The 13,347-nt window shown below is 36.9% G+C and overlaps 1 protein-coding gene across 1 annotated transcript in view; it reads left to right on the top strand.

Annotated features, from left to right (window-relative positions):
- TRPA1 (transient receptor potential cation channel subfamily A member 1) overlaps positions 1 to 13,347 on the top strand; it is a 52,203-nt gene that overhangs the window by 25,210 nt on the left and 13,646 nt on the right. The window contains exons 12-20 of the mRNA XM_025477993.3: positions 25 to 189; positions 1,831 to 1,945; positions 3,051 to 3,217; positions 4,588 to 4,681; positions 7,873 to 7,932; positions 8,655 to 8,753; positions 11,423 to 11,493; positions 12,201 to 12,363; positions 13,142 to 13,231. Coding sequence (XP_025333778.1) covers positions 25 to 189; positions 1,831 to 1,945; positions 3,051 to 3,217; positions 4,588 to 4,681; positions 7,873 to 7,932; positions 8,655 to 8,753; positions 11,423 to 11,493; positions 12,201 to 12,363; positions 13,142 to 13,231 — 1,024 coding nt within the window. The remainder of the gene's footprint in view (positions 1 to 24; positions 190 to 1,830; positions 1,946 to 3,050; positions 3,218 to 4,587; positions 4,682 to 7,872; positions 7,933 to 8,654; positions 8,754 to 11,422; positions 11,494 to 12,200; positions 12,364 to 13,141; positions 13,232 to 13,347) is intronic.

The following is a 13,347-nucleotide window of genomic DNA, read 5'->3' as shown; positions in this document are numbered from 1 at the left end:
ATCATGAAACCTAATTTTTACAAGTTATGGGCGAATCAACACCTGTCAGAGGCTTTTACAAGACATGAGTGATACGAGGCTTTTGAATGAAGGTGACCTTCATGGAATGACACCGCTCCACCTGGCTGCAAAAAATGGACATGATAAAGTAGTTCAACTTCTTCTGAAAAAAGGTGCATTATTTCTCAGGTAAGAATATGTGATCAGAATATTTACATATTTTTAATCAGCCATTTTCTGGCTGTTTTTCTGTTGTATTTTTAATTATGATAGCTAACTTTCTATCTCACTAAGTACTTTTTATCCACCTTATTTAATCCTCAAAGCATATATGACTTCTCAAATATTTAAAGGGATGTCAGTATATTTCTAATTGACAGATAAAGATGTCACGATTTATAAAGGTGAAGGCTTCATTCGAAATCACAGAGTAAGTGGCTTTGTGCAAAGTAGTTCTCACAACCTTTGATATATAGTTCTTCATATTTTGCTTCATCATGCTACCATCATTTTATGCAGATGCATGTACACAAACACTCCATACAAATTCAAAGACCTTTCATTCAGTCTGACGATGATGGACATGAAAAGTTCCCTTTATGCTACAACACCAAACATGAAGAATTCCTAAATTTCGCTATACTCAAAGAAGTCTAACACAAGGAGCAAAGACAAATTAAAATAATTAAGCATTTTAAAAAGGTAGCATAATTAAGTGACCTCTTTGTAAAAAGAAAAATGTTAGAGAGATTAGTTGAGCTATCTTCTAATTTTGAAGCAAAGAGCTCATTAGGCTGATGTTCAGGAGCACATTTCTTTATCAGAGCACCAATCATGCAAAGTAGAATTGCAGCTGCAAAAGGAATGCTTTGATCATTTGCTGCCTGCCACCAAGGAAACACCAGGGAGCCACATGTAAAGGGGACCCCAAATGGATCCAGGCCAGAGACTTGTTGCTTAATTACATCATGATAACTGAAATGACAAGGTGGCCTTTATACCCTAAAATAGTTGCTCACTGGCACTGAAATTGTACCAGGATCTCCAGCTTTTTTCTTTTTTCTTTTTTCTATCTCTAATTTGGAAAAATGACAAGCCTTCATTGTATTTATATCTTGAATTTCTGTGAGAAAGGACAAACATTTTCCAAAGGTTGAGAGCACAGGAGGAATGATATCTTCAGACCTGAACAATTAGAAAAATAAGTAGCATTAAGCTAAGCATCTTAAGACCAAGTGTTGTAAGATAATATTATTATTATTAATTATTATCATCAGCAATACCTAGTGGACATGAAGACTAATACTACCATCATGGACATTTTTTTTTAAGATTTTATTTTTGAGTAGCGTCTACACTCACTGTGGGGCTCAAATTTACAATCCCAAGATCAAGAGTCATGTACTCTACTGACTGAGCCAGCCAGGCACCCCCCATCATGGAAAGTTTTTGATACAATATTTAATGGAAGAATAAAACAAGATTTAAAATAATGTGGATAAGTACATTACAGCCTTGAAAAAAATACATATGACACAGACATGCTAACTGTAGTTGTATTCGTCCCTAGATGTTTGAAAATGTTTATATACTTTTATATGTTAATCTGCTAAATTAAAATATACATGTGAATCACATTACAGAAAGGTTATTTAAGACCGTTGGGCTTGAAATGAGCTTATTTATAAGAAATATGTGATATTAAGTTGCTAGAACTCAGATATGCTTGTTTTTTGTAGTCATCTGACTCACCTTTCAGATGAATAGCATCCCTTCCCATGATTTATCTGTGTGAAGTGAATGCACAGTCTTTTCTTAACTCTCTAACAGTGACCACAATGGCTGGACTGCTTTGCATCATGCTTCCTTAGGCGGGTACACTCAGACCATGAAGGTCATTCTTGACACTAACTTGAAGTGCACAGATCTGCTAGATGAAGAAGGGGTATGTACCGTGTTCCTCATACCTACCCAGTGTCTTGGCATAGAAATGTCCAAAATTGCAAGAAAGCCTCCTTCCTAGCCACTCTCTTTCCTTCCTTGCCTGCATTAATACTCTTTTCTGGGTTCTTACTCTGCAGGGGGAAAGAATGAGGAGAATGCCAATAGGGTAGATGCATATTGAGGACACATCTTAAGTCTCACAGAGACTCCATAGGCCCATGTAGATTGATGAAAACATTTTCAGTACTGCCTGGTGAACTGACAAAAATGAAAGGGTTAGGGATAAGTTTTCATAAAACTTGTATTGGATTTGAAGTACTGTATTTTGCTATGATGTTCTCCCTCATTTTTATGGAATGTATTAAGATAAATGCACATTCTTTAATGAAATGATAGAGGGTTGTTACTGCTTTTTAAAATGTCTCTATATCCCAAAATTAAAGACTGGCAACCTTCTAGCAATCTGATTTTTTTTTTTTTTTGTAAGCCTGTGAAAACCCCAAATCTGGAAATCATTGGTCTAAGACAATAAATCTCTTAGAATTTTTCTGCATTCACCCCAATATCCTTCCCCTGGAAGTTTGTCATTCATTCTTGTGGAATTATCAGTGTAAAAACAAAATAAAATGAACCGCTTGAGGGCAGCCCGGGTGGCTCAGCGATATAGCACCGCATTCTGCCCAGGGCATGATCCTGGAGACCCGGGATCGAGTCCCACGTCGGGGACTCCCTTTTGGAGCCTGCTTCTCCCTCTGCCTGTGTCTCTGCCAGTCTCTCTCTCTCTCTCTCTCTCTCTCTCTCTCTGTGTCTCTCATGAATAAATAAATAAAATCTTTTAAAAAAATGAACTGCTTGGAATTCCATATACACACACAACACCCTTCTCCTACACACACGTGCATGCGTACACATACACAATGTTTGAACTATAAATTCATTATGTGAAGCCTGATTCTGAACACTGGTTTTAAATTTTATGTATTTAGGTATTAAATAGTTAAGTTTGTTAACTTATTTTAAGCAGTTCAACAATGAAAGCAGTAAAATAGCCAAAGGATGACCAGACATTGTTACTGGATTTTTTTGTATTCTATTTTTTCTAAAAGAACACCGCGCTACACTTTGCTGCAAGGGAAGGCCATGCCAAAGCTGTTGCACTCCTTCTGAGCTACGATGCGGCCATTGTCCTGAACAAGCAACAGGCTTCCTTTTTGCATGTTGCAATTCACAATAAGAGGAAGGAGGTGGTTCTTACGACCATCAAGAATAAAAGGTATGCCTACAGTCTTCCTGTCCCACCGTCATGTAGTGTGCTCTGACATGAGGGATGACTTACAACTTGAGGGGATACAGCTTCAGCAGTTAATCAACATTTCTTCAACATCAGTTGTTTACATAAAATTTTTAATGAACTCTTTGGGTAGCAACAGACATGTTACTTAACCTCTCTGGTTTTCAATTTCTATCTCTAAATCATGGAAGGATAGATCACCTTCATAACACCTATGTAAGACGCATGTGTAGCTTAGTCATTGTCTAGCACACTCTGCCCTACTCCACCTGAATCTGTCCAACACTCTCTTGCCAATAGAAATGTCAAAACTGGATATTGGTAAAAATAATTTCCAGGGTATATCCATGCTGTTACTAGAGCCATCTATTGGAATTTCTCTTAACACCTGATCTTTTGTGGTTGTGACTTTTTAAACCATACTCAAAGGAGTTTTAATGGAGAATTTGTACGGTAGTTTGTGCTACTTTTCGTACATAAACTTTCTGTAGAGTCACAGATATGCTCAAGGGCCCAGTGTCATCTAGTCATGGACACAGATGTGAACCATGTCATATTCTGGAGAGATTGAGCCTGTGTTTTAGAGTATGAGCAATCTCAAGATCCCCCCTGTTGGTCATTTATTTGAAACACTAGTCAGTGCAAGTGTGCAACTGGAAGTTTTCTGATTATGCAGATATTATAGATGGATTTTACTGATAGGGTTAACAGGACATTAGGGTACTTTTTAGAAGTAGTCTCCTATGAAATAAATAGGATTTTGGGAGGTAAATGTCTTTTCTTTGCTTCCTGTTGGGGATTTATTTCCCCCTTGGTATTGTAAGTATCTTCTTATTCTGTTCAACTGGAAGGTGATGAAGAAAGCAGGCTGTGTGGTCTCCTGGAAGAATCCATGCTTATTAATGTGTTTGACAAATTATTTTCTAGTTTAATGCAACACATGATGTATACGTGGGCTAAATGTTAAATATCATGTGTCCAGTACTATGTTGCTATCGTATATACGTGAATATGATAGATTTCACATCTACCCAACATGACCAGCTCATACTATTTCATGATTTTAGGTTGAAAAGAAGGTAAAAGTCTACCTTTTTTTAGAAGGCATTTAGAGAAAGGGAACAGTGATTAATAACTGCCATCTTGGAATTTGCCCATATTCCTAATTTCCATTATGGACAAGGACCCTATTAATGGATTGATACTGATTCACATGTTGGTTCCATTGGAACAAATGTGGGTTTCTTCTAAAGATATAATCTCGAATTTCGATTTAGAGCTTTGTTGTGTAGAACAGAAAGATCAAGACTTGTGTCTGTTTTACTATCATCACCATTGTCATTTTTTTACAGGTGGGAAGAATGCCTTGAGGTCTTTAGTCATTATTCTCCAAGCAATGGATGCCCTGTCTTGGAAATGGTGGAATACCTCCCTGAATGCATGAAAGTAAGCTCTCCAGATAGAACTGCTTCTGGGTACAAGGGGATTTAGTGTCATAGTCACAGTATAAATAATAGTACTTTGCATTCTTAAAGTTCCTAGCTTCCCCTAGGCTATCAATCAGGGAAGTTGGCCAACTAGTATTTAATAAGGACCTACTTGGATTAAAAGAATGCTCTTAGTCATTGTGTGGAAGGTAGGAAAATATAGTCAACAGGTGTTTTTCTTAAAATAGTCCAAGTCTAGAGCAGAGACTACTAACGGTAGTTGTTGGCTGAATAAAGTCTCTAGGTGGTTTCTTGGGGGCACACATGTTATTGTACGTTAGTTGTTAACACTCAAAACCAGGATGGCTCCCTTAAGGCTCTAGCTATCTGGCTTCCTGTAACAATCAGAAGATCTGGTGGCTGGGCCTCCTCACAAGGAAGGATCTGCTTGGCTAGTAGCAGCTGCTTCCCTTAAATGGGACAAGCACTCTCCCGTTTGGTACAACCCAACTCTTCTTTTTGTATACTCAGTCTAATGCCTACCATTAGTTGCCGTGTATTGTCATTCTGGTACCGTGACTGCTTTCCTTGTAGCAGAGAGATAGTTCTCTATATATGTATGCCTCTCTGCAAACTGTGGAGATAGAAGCCAGCCCAAGGAGAGCCAACATTTCAAAAACAATGGGAAAGAGCTCTTAAGGCTGGCACAGTTTTATTCATTTATACTATCTCCTGGCCTCTGAAGACCTTCAAATATGTGATTCTCTCCTGGATTAAACGTACACCCAGCATATGACTGTACTCCTACAACAACAGAAACATCCAGAAACTGTTGAGCATGTGAATGTTTAAGGCTGCAGATAGAGACCTCCCTGGGAAGGCTGAGTTTTGAAGATAGGGATAGATACAGAGTAATCAAAAAAAAAAAAAAAAAGGAAGGACATCGAGTGTCATTCATAGGACAACATATATTCAAATACTGGAGAAGGTATGAGACAGAGTGGACATAGGACCAAATGTGGAGCCTGATGGTCCTGGCTCTGTGTCTTGCTGTGCTGCTTCAGACCAGTCATTTCGCCTCTCTGAGCTTCATTTTCTGCTTGCTTTCTTTAAAAAAAAATTTTTTTTTTAAGATTTTATTTATTTATTTGAGAGACGAAGACAGAGAGGGAGATAGAGAGGTGTAAGCATAGGCAGGCAGAAGGGCAGAGGGAGAGGAAGAAGCTGACTTCCCACTAAGCCAGGAGCCTGATACAGGGCTCCATCCCAAGACCCCAGGATCATGACATGAGCCGAAGGCAGACACTTAACTGACCAAGCCACTCAGGGGTCCCCATTTTGTGCTTTCTTTACCTCTAAAAAAGCGTTGCTGATACTCATCTTGCAAAGTGATTATAAAAATTAGAGGTAAAATATATGAAGTATTCAGGATGGTGCTTGGACTATATTATATATCCTACTATTTTTATACTGCCTGTGTGGTTATTAGTACTACAGCTATTCACACTTACTATTCTTATTTATTCAGTAAGCACTTAGTATGTGTTAAATGCTTCACATGCATTATTTTCTTTATAATATCTAATAGAAATTGGAGCTAGTCCAGTCCATAAATTAGCATTTCAGGTGCTTAAATTTCATCAGAGGGCACATAAATATTCAGGATTGAAAATGATCTCAGAATTTCTTACTTAGTAATTCCAGTTGTGGGTGTCTGTCCTAATGAATAACCAGAAGTACAGATAGCTTTATATACAGTAATGTTTCTGTAGCATTAGTAATAATAATAAAATATATATGTTAGAAATATTCACATATGGAAAACATGGGATAGAACTGGAGAAATTAGACCAAAATGTTAATAAGAATTATTACAGTTGTGGGATTATGATTAGTTTTTCTTTTCTTTTTTTACACTATATGTTTTCTAGTTAGTTTTCTATAATTTCTTTGTATTTTAGTATTGTGAATTTTTCCTTAAATAGGGAGACTTGAAGATCTTCCAGTTTAGCCTCACATGACACATTTGAATGATTTACATAATCCCTTACCCCTACCTCCACCTCCTTCAGCCTATCTTTATTTTGCCTATGCTGATTATTAAAAACTTCTCAATCTCAAACCTACTTCTCTAGTTTTGCCTTACATAGCACTACTGACTAGTTTTATCTTTATTTTTCTTATGATGTCTTTTATGACCTTTAGTATCACTGCCTGGTAACCAACAGAGATTGAACTTTTTAAAGTCCCTCCAGTGTTTGAGACCAACCAGGACATCAGTGCCCTCCCAGTGACTGGGGGCGGGAGATGTCTGGGTCCCTGTTTATTCCCTTCAGAGTGCTGTCCAGTTTTCCAACCTTGTGTCTTGCAGGTGGGGTTGACCGGATGCCCCAGGAGTTTTGGGGGACACACTGGTGGGGTCACCTGGGGCTTTGTGTCCATAGCCTGTTCCCGGAGGGCAACCTATTGGGCAGTATTTTTCCCTCAGGTTGATGAATTTGGGCCACTAGAAAGGTGTCAAAATACAGATCAGGGGTGACTGAAACTGTTTATGTTAATAGGCACCCTATAAAAATATTTGTCCCTACATACCCTAGAGGTGTGGCTCCAATGATCTCTTAGGCGTTCTCTCCTTTTCTTAAGCATCTAGAGGGTCTTCAGTATTTCTCCATCCTCCCACTCTGCTGTCCATGCTGCTCTGGATGAATACTCTCTCAATGTTGCTCAGCAAGTGAGGTACAGAAGCCAACGCAGTACTCCACGCTTGAGCAATATGAAAAATGACACGTAGACCAAAGAAAGACCCCAGTGCTCAGCCATAAGATCACAATTTGAGACAATAACTTATCACTGTAAGATGAGGAGCAAAGGAACCGTTTATAATCTAAATATTCTCTAGAAGCCCAGAAGGACATCAAATCTTAGGCAAAATTAAAGAAGTACTTCTTACTCAAATTTTAATAAATGTAATTTCATTCTTAAACATATGGTACTTTTTCTGAATCACTTGGTATTTCTGAGGCATGCAGTGATAGTTGAAGCACTTTAAACTTTTCTCCTTAATGACATTGATTATAGTTTACCTTTGAGATACTGGAAATAAAAAGAGGAGAAAGGAATACCTTGGGAATACATTTTAGAATAGGAATCAAATCCTGTCTCTTATGTAATCTTCTGACTAATATCTTAGCCACTTTTTCTCTCTTAAAGGTCCTTTTAGATTGCTGCATAATACCCTCCACAAGAGACAAGTCCTGTGAAGACTACCATGTACGTTTATTTTATCATGATAATTTGAAATTTATTCTAATTCTTTAATGGATATTAAAAGCAATGTTACTGAGCTCCACAATCTCAGAAGGTAGTAATTATTGCTTTCATTTGTCATATTACTATATGATGTGTGAGAATTTTTCTCCTGCCTTCTCCCAATATTTTAATTGTTTCTAATAGCATTATTCAGGGTTGTTTCTAGTCTTTATATTTTCTTTGGTAGTACTGCCTAAAGAATGAATTTTCAAAGAAAGATCTAAGTAATCTTTTGAGAATTCATCTTCTTTCATGACTGTGGGTTATAGAAGGTTAAGTGTCACCTTTCTAAGATACTTATTTTTTTTAAAGATTTTATTTATTTGAGACAGTGGAAGAGAGAGCACAAGCAGGGAGGGAGATGGGGAGGGGGGATTGGGGAGAAGCAGACTCCTCAATGATCAGGGAACCTGACTTGGGGCTCCATCCCAGGACCCTGAGATCATGACCTGAGCCAAGGGCAGACACTTAACCAACTGAGCCACCTAGGTGCCCCTAAGATATTTATTTTTTGAAATTAAGATGAAATAACTTATTCTACATTTCTTCAGACAAAATGACTTAATTTTATTTGAACTACTTAATTTTCAACAGAATTATAGCCTTGCATGTTTGATTTGTTAAGACCTATTTTGGGAATATATACTAAACTTTTAATTTTTTCAAAATTTTATCTTCTGCAGATCGAGTATAATTTCACATACCTTCAGTGTCCATTAGAGTTTACCAAGAAGGTAACACCTACGCAGGATGTTACATACGAGCCTCTTACCACCCTCAATGTAAGTCCAGGTAATTTCTACATGGCTTCTATAATGTTGCTGTGTAGTAGTTCCAGGAGGGAGCCTGGAAGAATTCCACATTAATAGTTTTATGTCTCAAAAAAAAAATAGTTTTATGTCTCTACCTGCCATGTGTCCTAACCCTTTATTTTTTAGAAAAGAAAGTCCTTTTCTACAGTTGCTATGATTTGGTCACCTTAAAGTTTCACACTCTTGATCACTTTAGTCTGAATGGTCATGTGAAACCTGCCCCAACCCAGAATCCAATAAACTATGGACAACATAGGCTGACAGTCAGCACTTGCTCCCCACCTCCGTCCACCTAAATATAAACATATATATTTAAGTGTTTCCTGCATGCAAAATCACGGGAAAATCCAGGGTTGACAGAGCTTCCAGATCAGTTAACCACTGTTTGCCACAGTAAACTCTGAACATTCAGAACCCTTTTAGATCCTTCTGGAGGAGTGATCCCAAGCTGAAAGTAGGCCCAACATGCATAGTATGATACCAAATTCCCCAGGAGACTTAAGACCAAACCAGCTCTTATTCCAAAAAGTACTTTGTATTTCCAGCAGATAGGACAATAAAAACCATACAAGATGATCCACTGCAACCTAAATCAGGGGTCCCAAACTCAAATAACTACAGGGGAAACAGGTAACAGATGGTTTAAATTGAGATCAGTTACTACCACCAACAAATTGGTGCCATATGGGAACAGCAGCCCAGCCTTATAAACACTGGCTACAAATTAACACTGTGTGAGCAAAAAAAAACCTATTTGAGGGTTGGATTTCCAAATGTGGTCTAGGGTCTACATCTACACTGCCTAATATGGTAACCACTAGCCACATATGACTACTTAAAACTAATTACAATTAAGTAAAGTTAAAAGTTCATTTCTTCATTATCAGTAGCCACATTTCAAGCACTCACTAGACTGTGCCTTGTGACTCTCATATTGAACAGCACAAATATAGGACTTTTCCATCATTGCAGAAATTTCTGTTGAACAGCACTGGTCTAGACTAGTTGGAAATTTTCATTCACTTTAAATGAATTCATTTCCCTACATGGAAGCCTTTGGTACAGACTGTGGTACCAACCATCACCTTAAAGTGATATCTAGAAGTTTTACTGAGTCATTGGAGTGGGAAGGATGCAGAATCACATGGACTTAATGCCCACAAGGCTGGCAGTGGAAACTGACTCTCACATTGGCTTTATGCAGAGCATTTTAGCTCTGCTGGAGTATGTTATGTTTTGCAGTTGTTGTTCTAGTTCAGACTCAATAGCTAAATGACCTAAACATAACTATGCTACAGCTATACTTAGGAGAATTTTCATGTATATATGGTTTTTAAATTGTAGTTTAAAAAATATGCCATACATCTATCAGAGTTTATTGTTTCCAGTACCAGAATAAGAAGAGGAGGAAATAAAATCTCTGTAGTTTCTAAAAAGTAATAGACTTTATATAACATAGACTCAGAATAATTTATATAAAAAAGGTTTGCTTGAATAAACACACTTAGTGGATGACTTTTGGCATGATTGAATAGTACCTTAGTAACATGACAAACTTCTCCTTATTACAACTGAGTTGAGTGGGGTTCTTCTGGATGTATAGCTGGTCTGTCATGGGAAATTATTGCATACACTAGATGGACCTGTCAGTGCTTAGATTCAGGCAAGACGAAAACCAGTCCCTTGGGCAGCTCCCTACAAAGTTAGAACATTCCATGCCTCTCTTTCCTCCTCAGAGGGAAGCCAGGAGTTGGGCATTTTCTCTTGATCACACTGCTCGGTGCTAGAGGAGGGGCTATGGCGAGTAAATGCCATGAATTTTCCTACTGTCTTTGATGTGGTTCTTTTTGGCTACAGGCTCACTTGGGGTGCAGGAACTTAACTAGTTTCTTTATTTCTCACAAAGGCAGTTGGTCCAGATATTAAGTTGATGTCTCTTCTCCCCATGGGTATGGAGAGCCTGGGACACCCTGTTCTGCTATCTTACTGACATCACTTACTCTGTATTGCTTGAATAATTAAAAATTAATTTGGGGACTCCTGGGTAGCTCAGCTGGTTGAACGTCCTTCTCTTGATTTTGGCTCAGGTCATGATCTCAGGATTGTGAGATCGAGCCCTGCACTGGACTCCGCACTGGACATGGAGCCTGTTTAAGATTCTTTCTCTCCCTCTCTCTCTGTCCCTCTGAAACTCTAAAATTTTTGGGGGGAATAGAAACTATTAGTTCCCAGTAATATGTGAAAACTTAGTAATCTACAAATGATATTAATGACTATGTGTATTCTACTATTTAAATTTTTTCTAGAAAGACAATCCTGAGTTCAAGGGAAGAATAAAAGTGTAGCTCTTGCTTATTTATCTTTAATATACCTTTTCTGGTTGTAACTGTATAAGAGAAAAATAATTCTTCTATCTCAATTAGTAAGAAATCGAAAGAGACAAATAACTGCATCTGTATAAAATGATTCTAATTTGTTTTTTTAATATGCATTCTTAATATAATTTTTAAGTTTTCAAATTTTTCATGGACAAATGTTACTTTTATAATATTAAAGTTATAAAACCAGAAAACAAAAAGCTTGGTTTGTACTTAATAGTTTAATAGGTTTATTTTTATTGATCTTTCCTTATTTCTCAGGCAATGGTACAACATAACCGCATAGAGCTTCTCAACCATCCTGTGTGTAAAGAATACTTACTTATGAAATGGTAGGTATTAAGTAGTAATTCTTTTTAATAATACCTCCATTGAGTTTGCTTAAAGTCTTCTAAATAATTATGTTTAGATTTTATTAATGTTTTATACTTTGAAAAAAAAATGTGTCAAAGGCAAATCTTGGTATTGAAAATGCTGTTGTTATGGGCAGCCTGAGTGGCCCAGCGGTTTAGCGCCACCTTCAGCTCAGGGCTTGATCCTGGAGTCCCAGGATCTAGTCCCACGTCGGGCTCCCTGCATGGAGCCTGCTTCTCCCTCTGCCTGTGTCTCTGCCTCTCTCTCTCTCTCTCTCTCTCTGTGTGTGTGTGTCTCTCTTGAATAAATAAATAAAATCTTAAAAAAATTAAAAATACTGTTGTTTGACATTAAATATTTTGGGGGTGGAAGCACTCCTAGGCCTTGCATCTTAGAGCACAGTGAAGTGAGAGAGGCACCTAGAAAGAGCAAATAATGTGGAAGTTAGAAAATATGAGCTTAAGTCTCTGTTCTTCCATTAGTTGGTGAGAGATTTCAGCAAGTCATGATTTTCTGGGAAGTTGAGATTCCTTTTATAAAAATGAAAAAAGGTGAATTTGAAGATCTTGGTTCTAAAGATCAATGAATGTACCAAATAGATTTCTGAGAGAGATTACAACTACTTTTTCCACAGGTTATCTTATGTAAATATTTTTGGTTGAAATAAATTGGTTTATTTTTATAGGTTGGCTTATGGTTTTAGAGCCCATATTATGAACCTAGGATCTTACTGTCTTGGTCTCCTGCCTATGACCTTTCTTGTTGTCAGTATAAAGCCAGGTATGGCTTTCAACTCAACTGGAATCATCAATGAAACTACTGATCACTCAGAAATATTAGACACCAAGGTATTTTTGATTGGCCTTCGTATTTCAACTTCTTAAAAGATGATCAAAAGTATGCTTTTTTTTCTTAGAAATGCTGCATAATCTGAAATATCAGGACTTTGATTATTATAAACGGACTGTAGAATTCATATATGAACAATTTCTCCTGATATCCTTCATGGAATGAGAGGGAATATAAATAAATCAGTCAATAATTGATTTTGTAAATTAAAGAGACATGATATGTATGAGATACTAGCTTTAATGCTGAAGTAGAAAGCTTTAAAATAGGTCTACAAAAGCAGATTTGTAGCTGTCAGGATTTAGGGAGAGGGAGTGGTTCTTAGTGGATATAGAGTTTGTGTTTGGGGGTGATGAAGAATTACGGAGCTAGAGGATGATGGGTAGTTGTGGTGGTTGCATAACATAGTGACTGTACTTAATGCCTCAAAATTATACATTTTGAAATGTAAATGTACATGTAAAACTTTTAAAATAGTAAATTTTATGTGTATTTTACCATAGTAAAAAAAATTTTTTTTACATAGGTCTACAGATTCATATTCTTTTAAAATTTGTGTGGTAAGTTTTGAACCTCCCTTAAAAAAGGACATTATGAAATGAGTATGAGTTGTCTTTATATTGGTATCACAGTAATTTTCTGCTTAAAGCAAATATGAACAGTATGTAGGAGTGAAGCAGAAGAAAAAGTAAACATTTTATAGTGGAAATTATGAAGAAGCTTAAGCGTTGTTTTGATATCATTCATAATTGTTTGCTTTATACTTTTTTGTTTCAGAACTCATATTCTATAAAAGTTTGTATGATTTTAGTTTTTTTATCCAGTATATTTGGATACTGCAAAGAAGTGACCCAAATCTTCCAACAGGTACACAATACATTTTATATCTCTAAAGTTGCAAGTATTTTAATATGCAGAACCTAAATTGCTAAACTATATATGAGGCAGTATATGTCAGAATAAAATCACATAACTTGACAAAT

The sequence above is a fragment of the Canis lupus genome, chromosome 29, assembly GCF_003254725.2.
Source record: "Canis lupus dingo isolate Sandy chromosome 29, ASM325472v2, whole genome shotgun sequence".
In the NCBI taxonomy this organism is placed as follows: Eukaryota; Metazoa; Chordata; class Mammalia; order Carnivora; family Canidae; genus Canis; species Canis lupus.
This window is presented reverse-complemented; position numbering and strand designations above follow the sequence as displayed.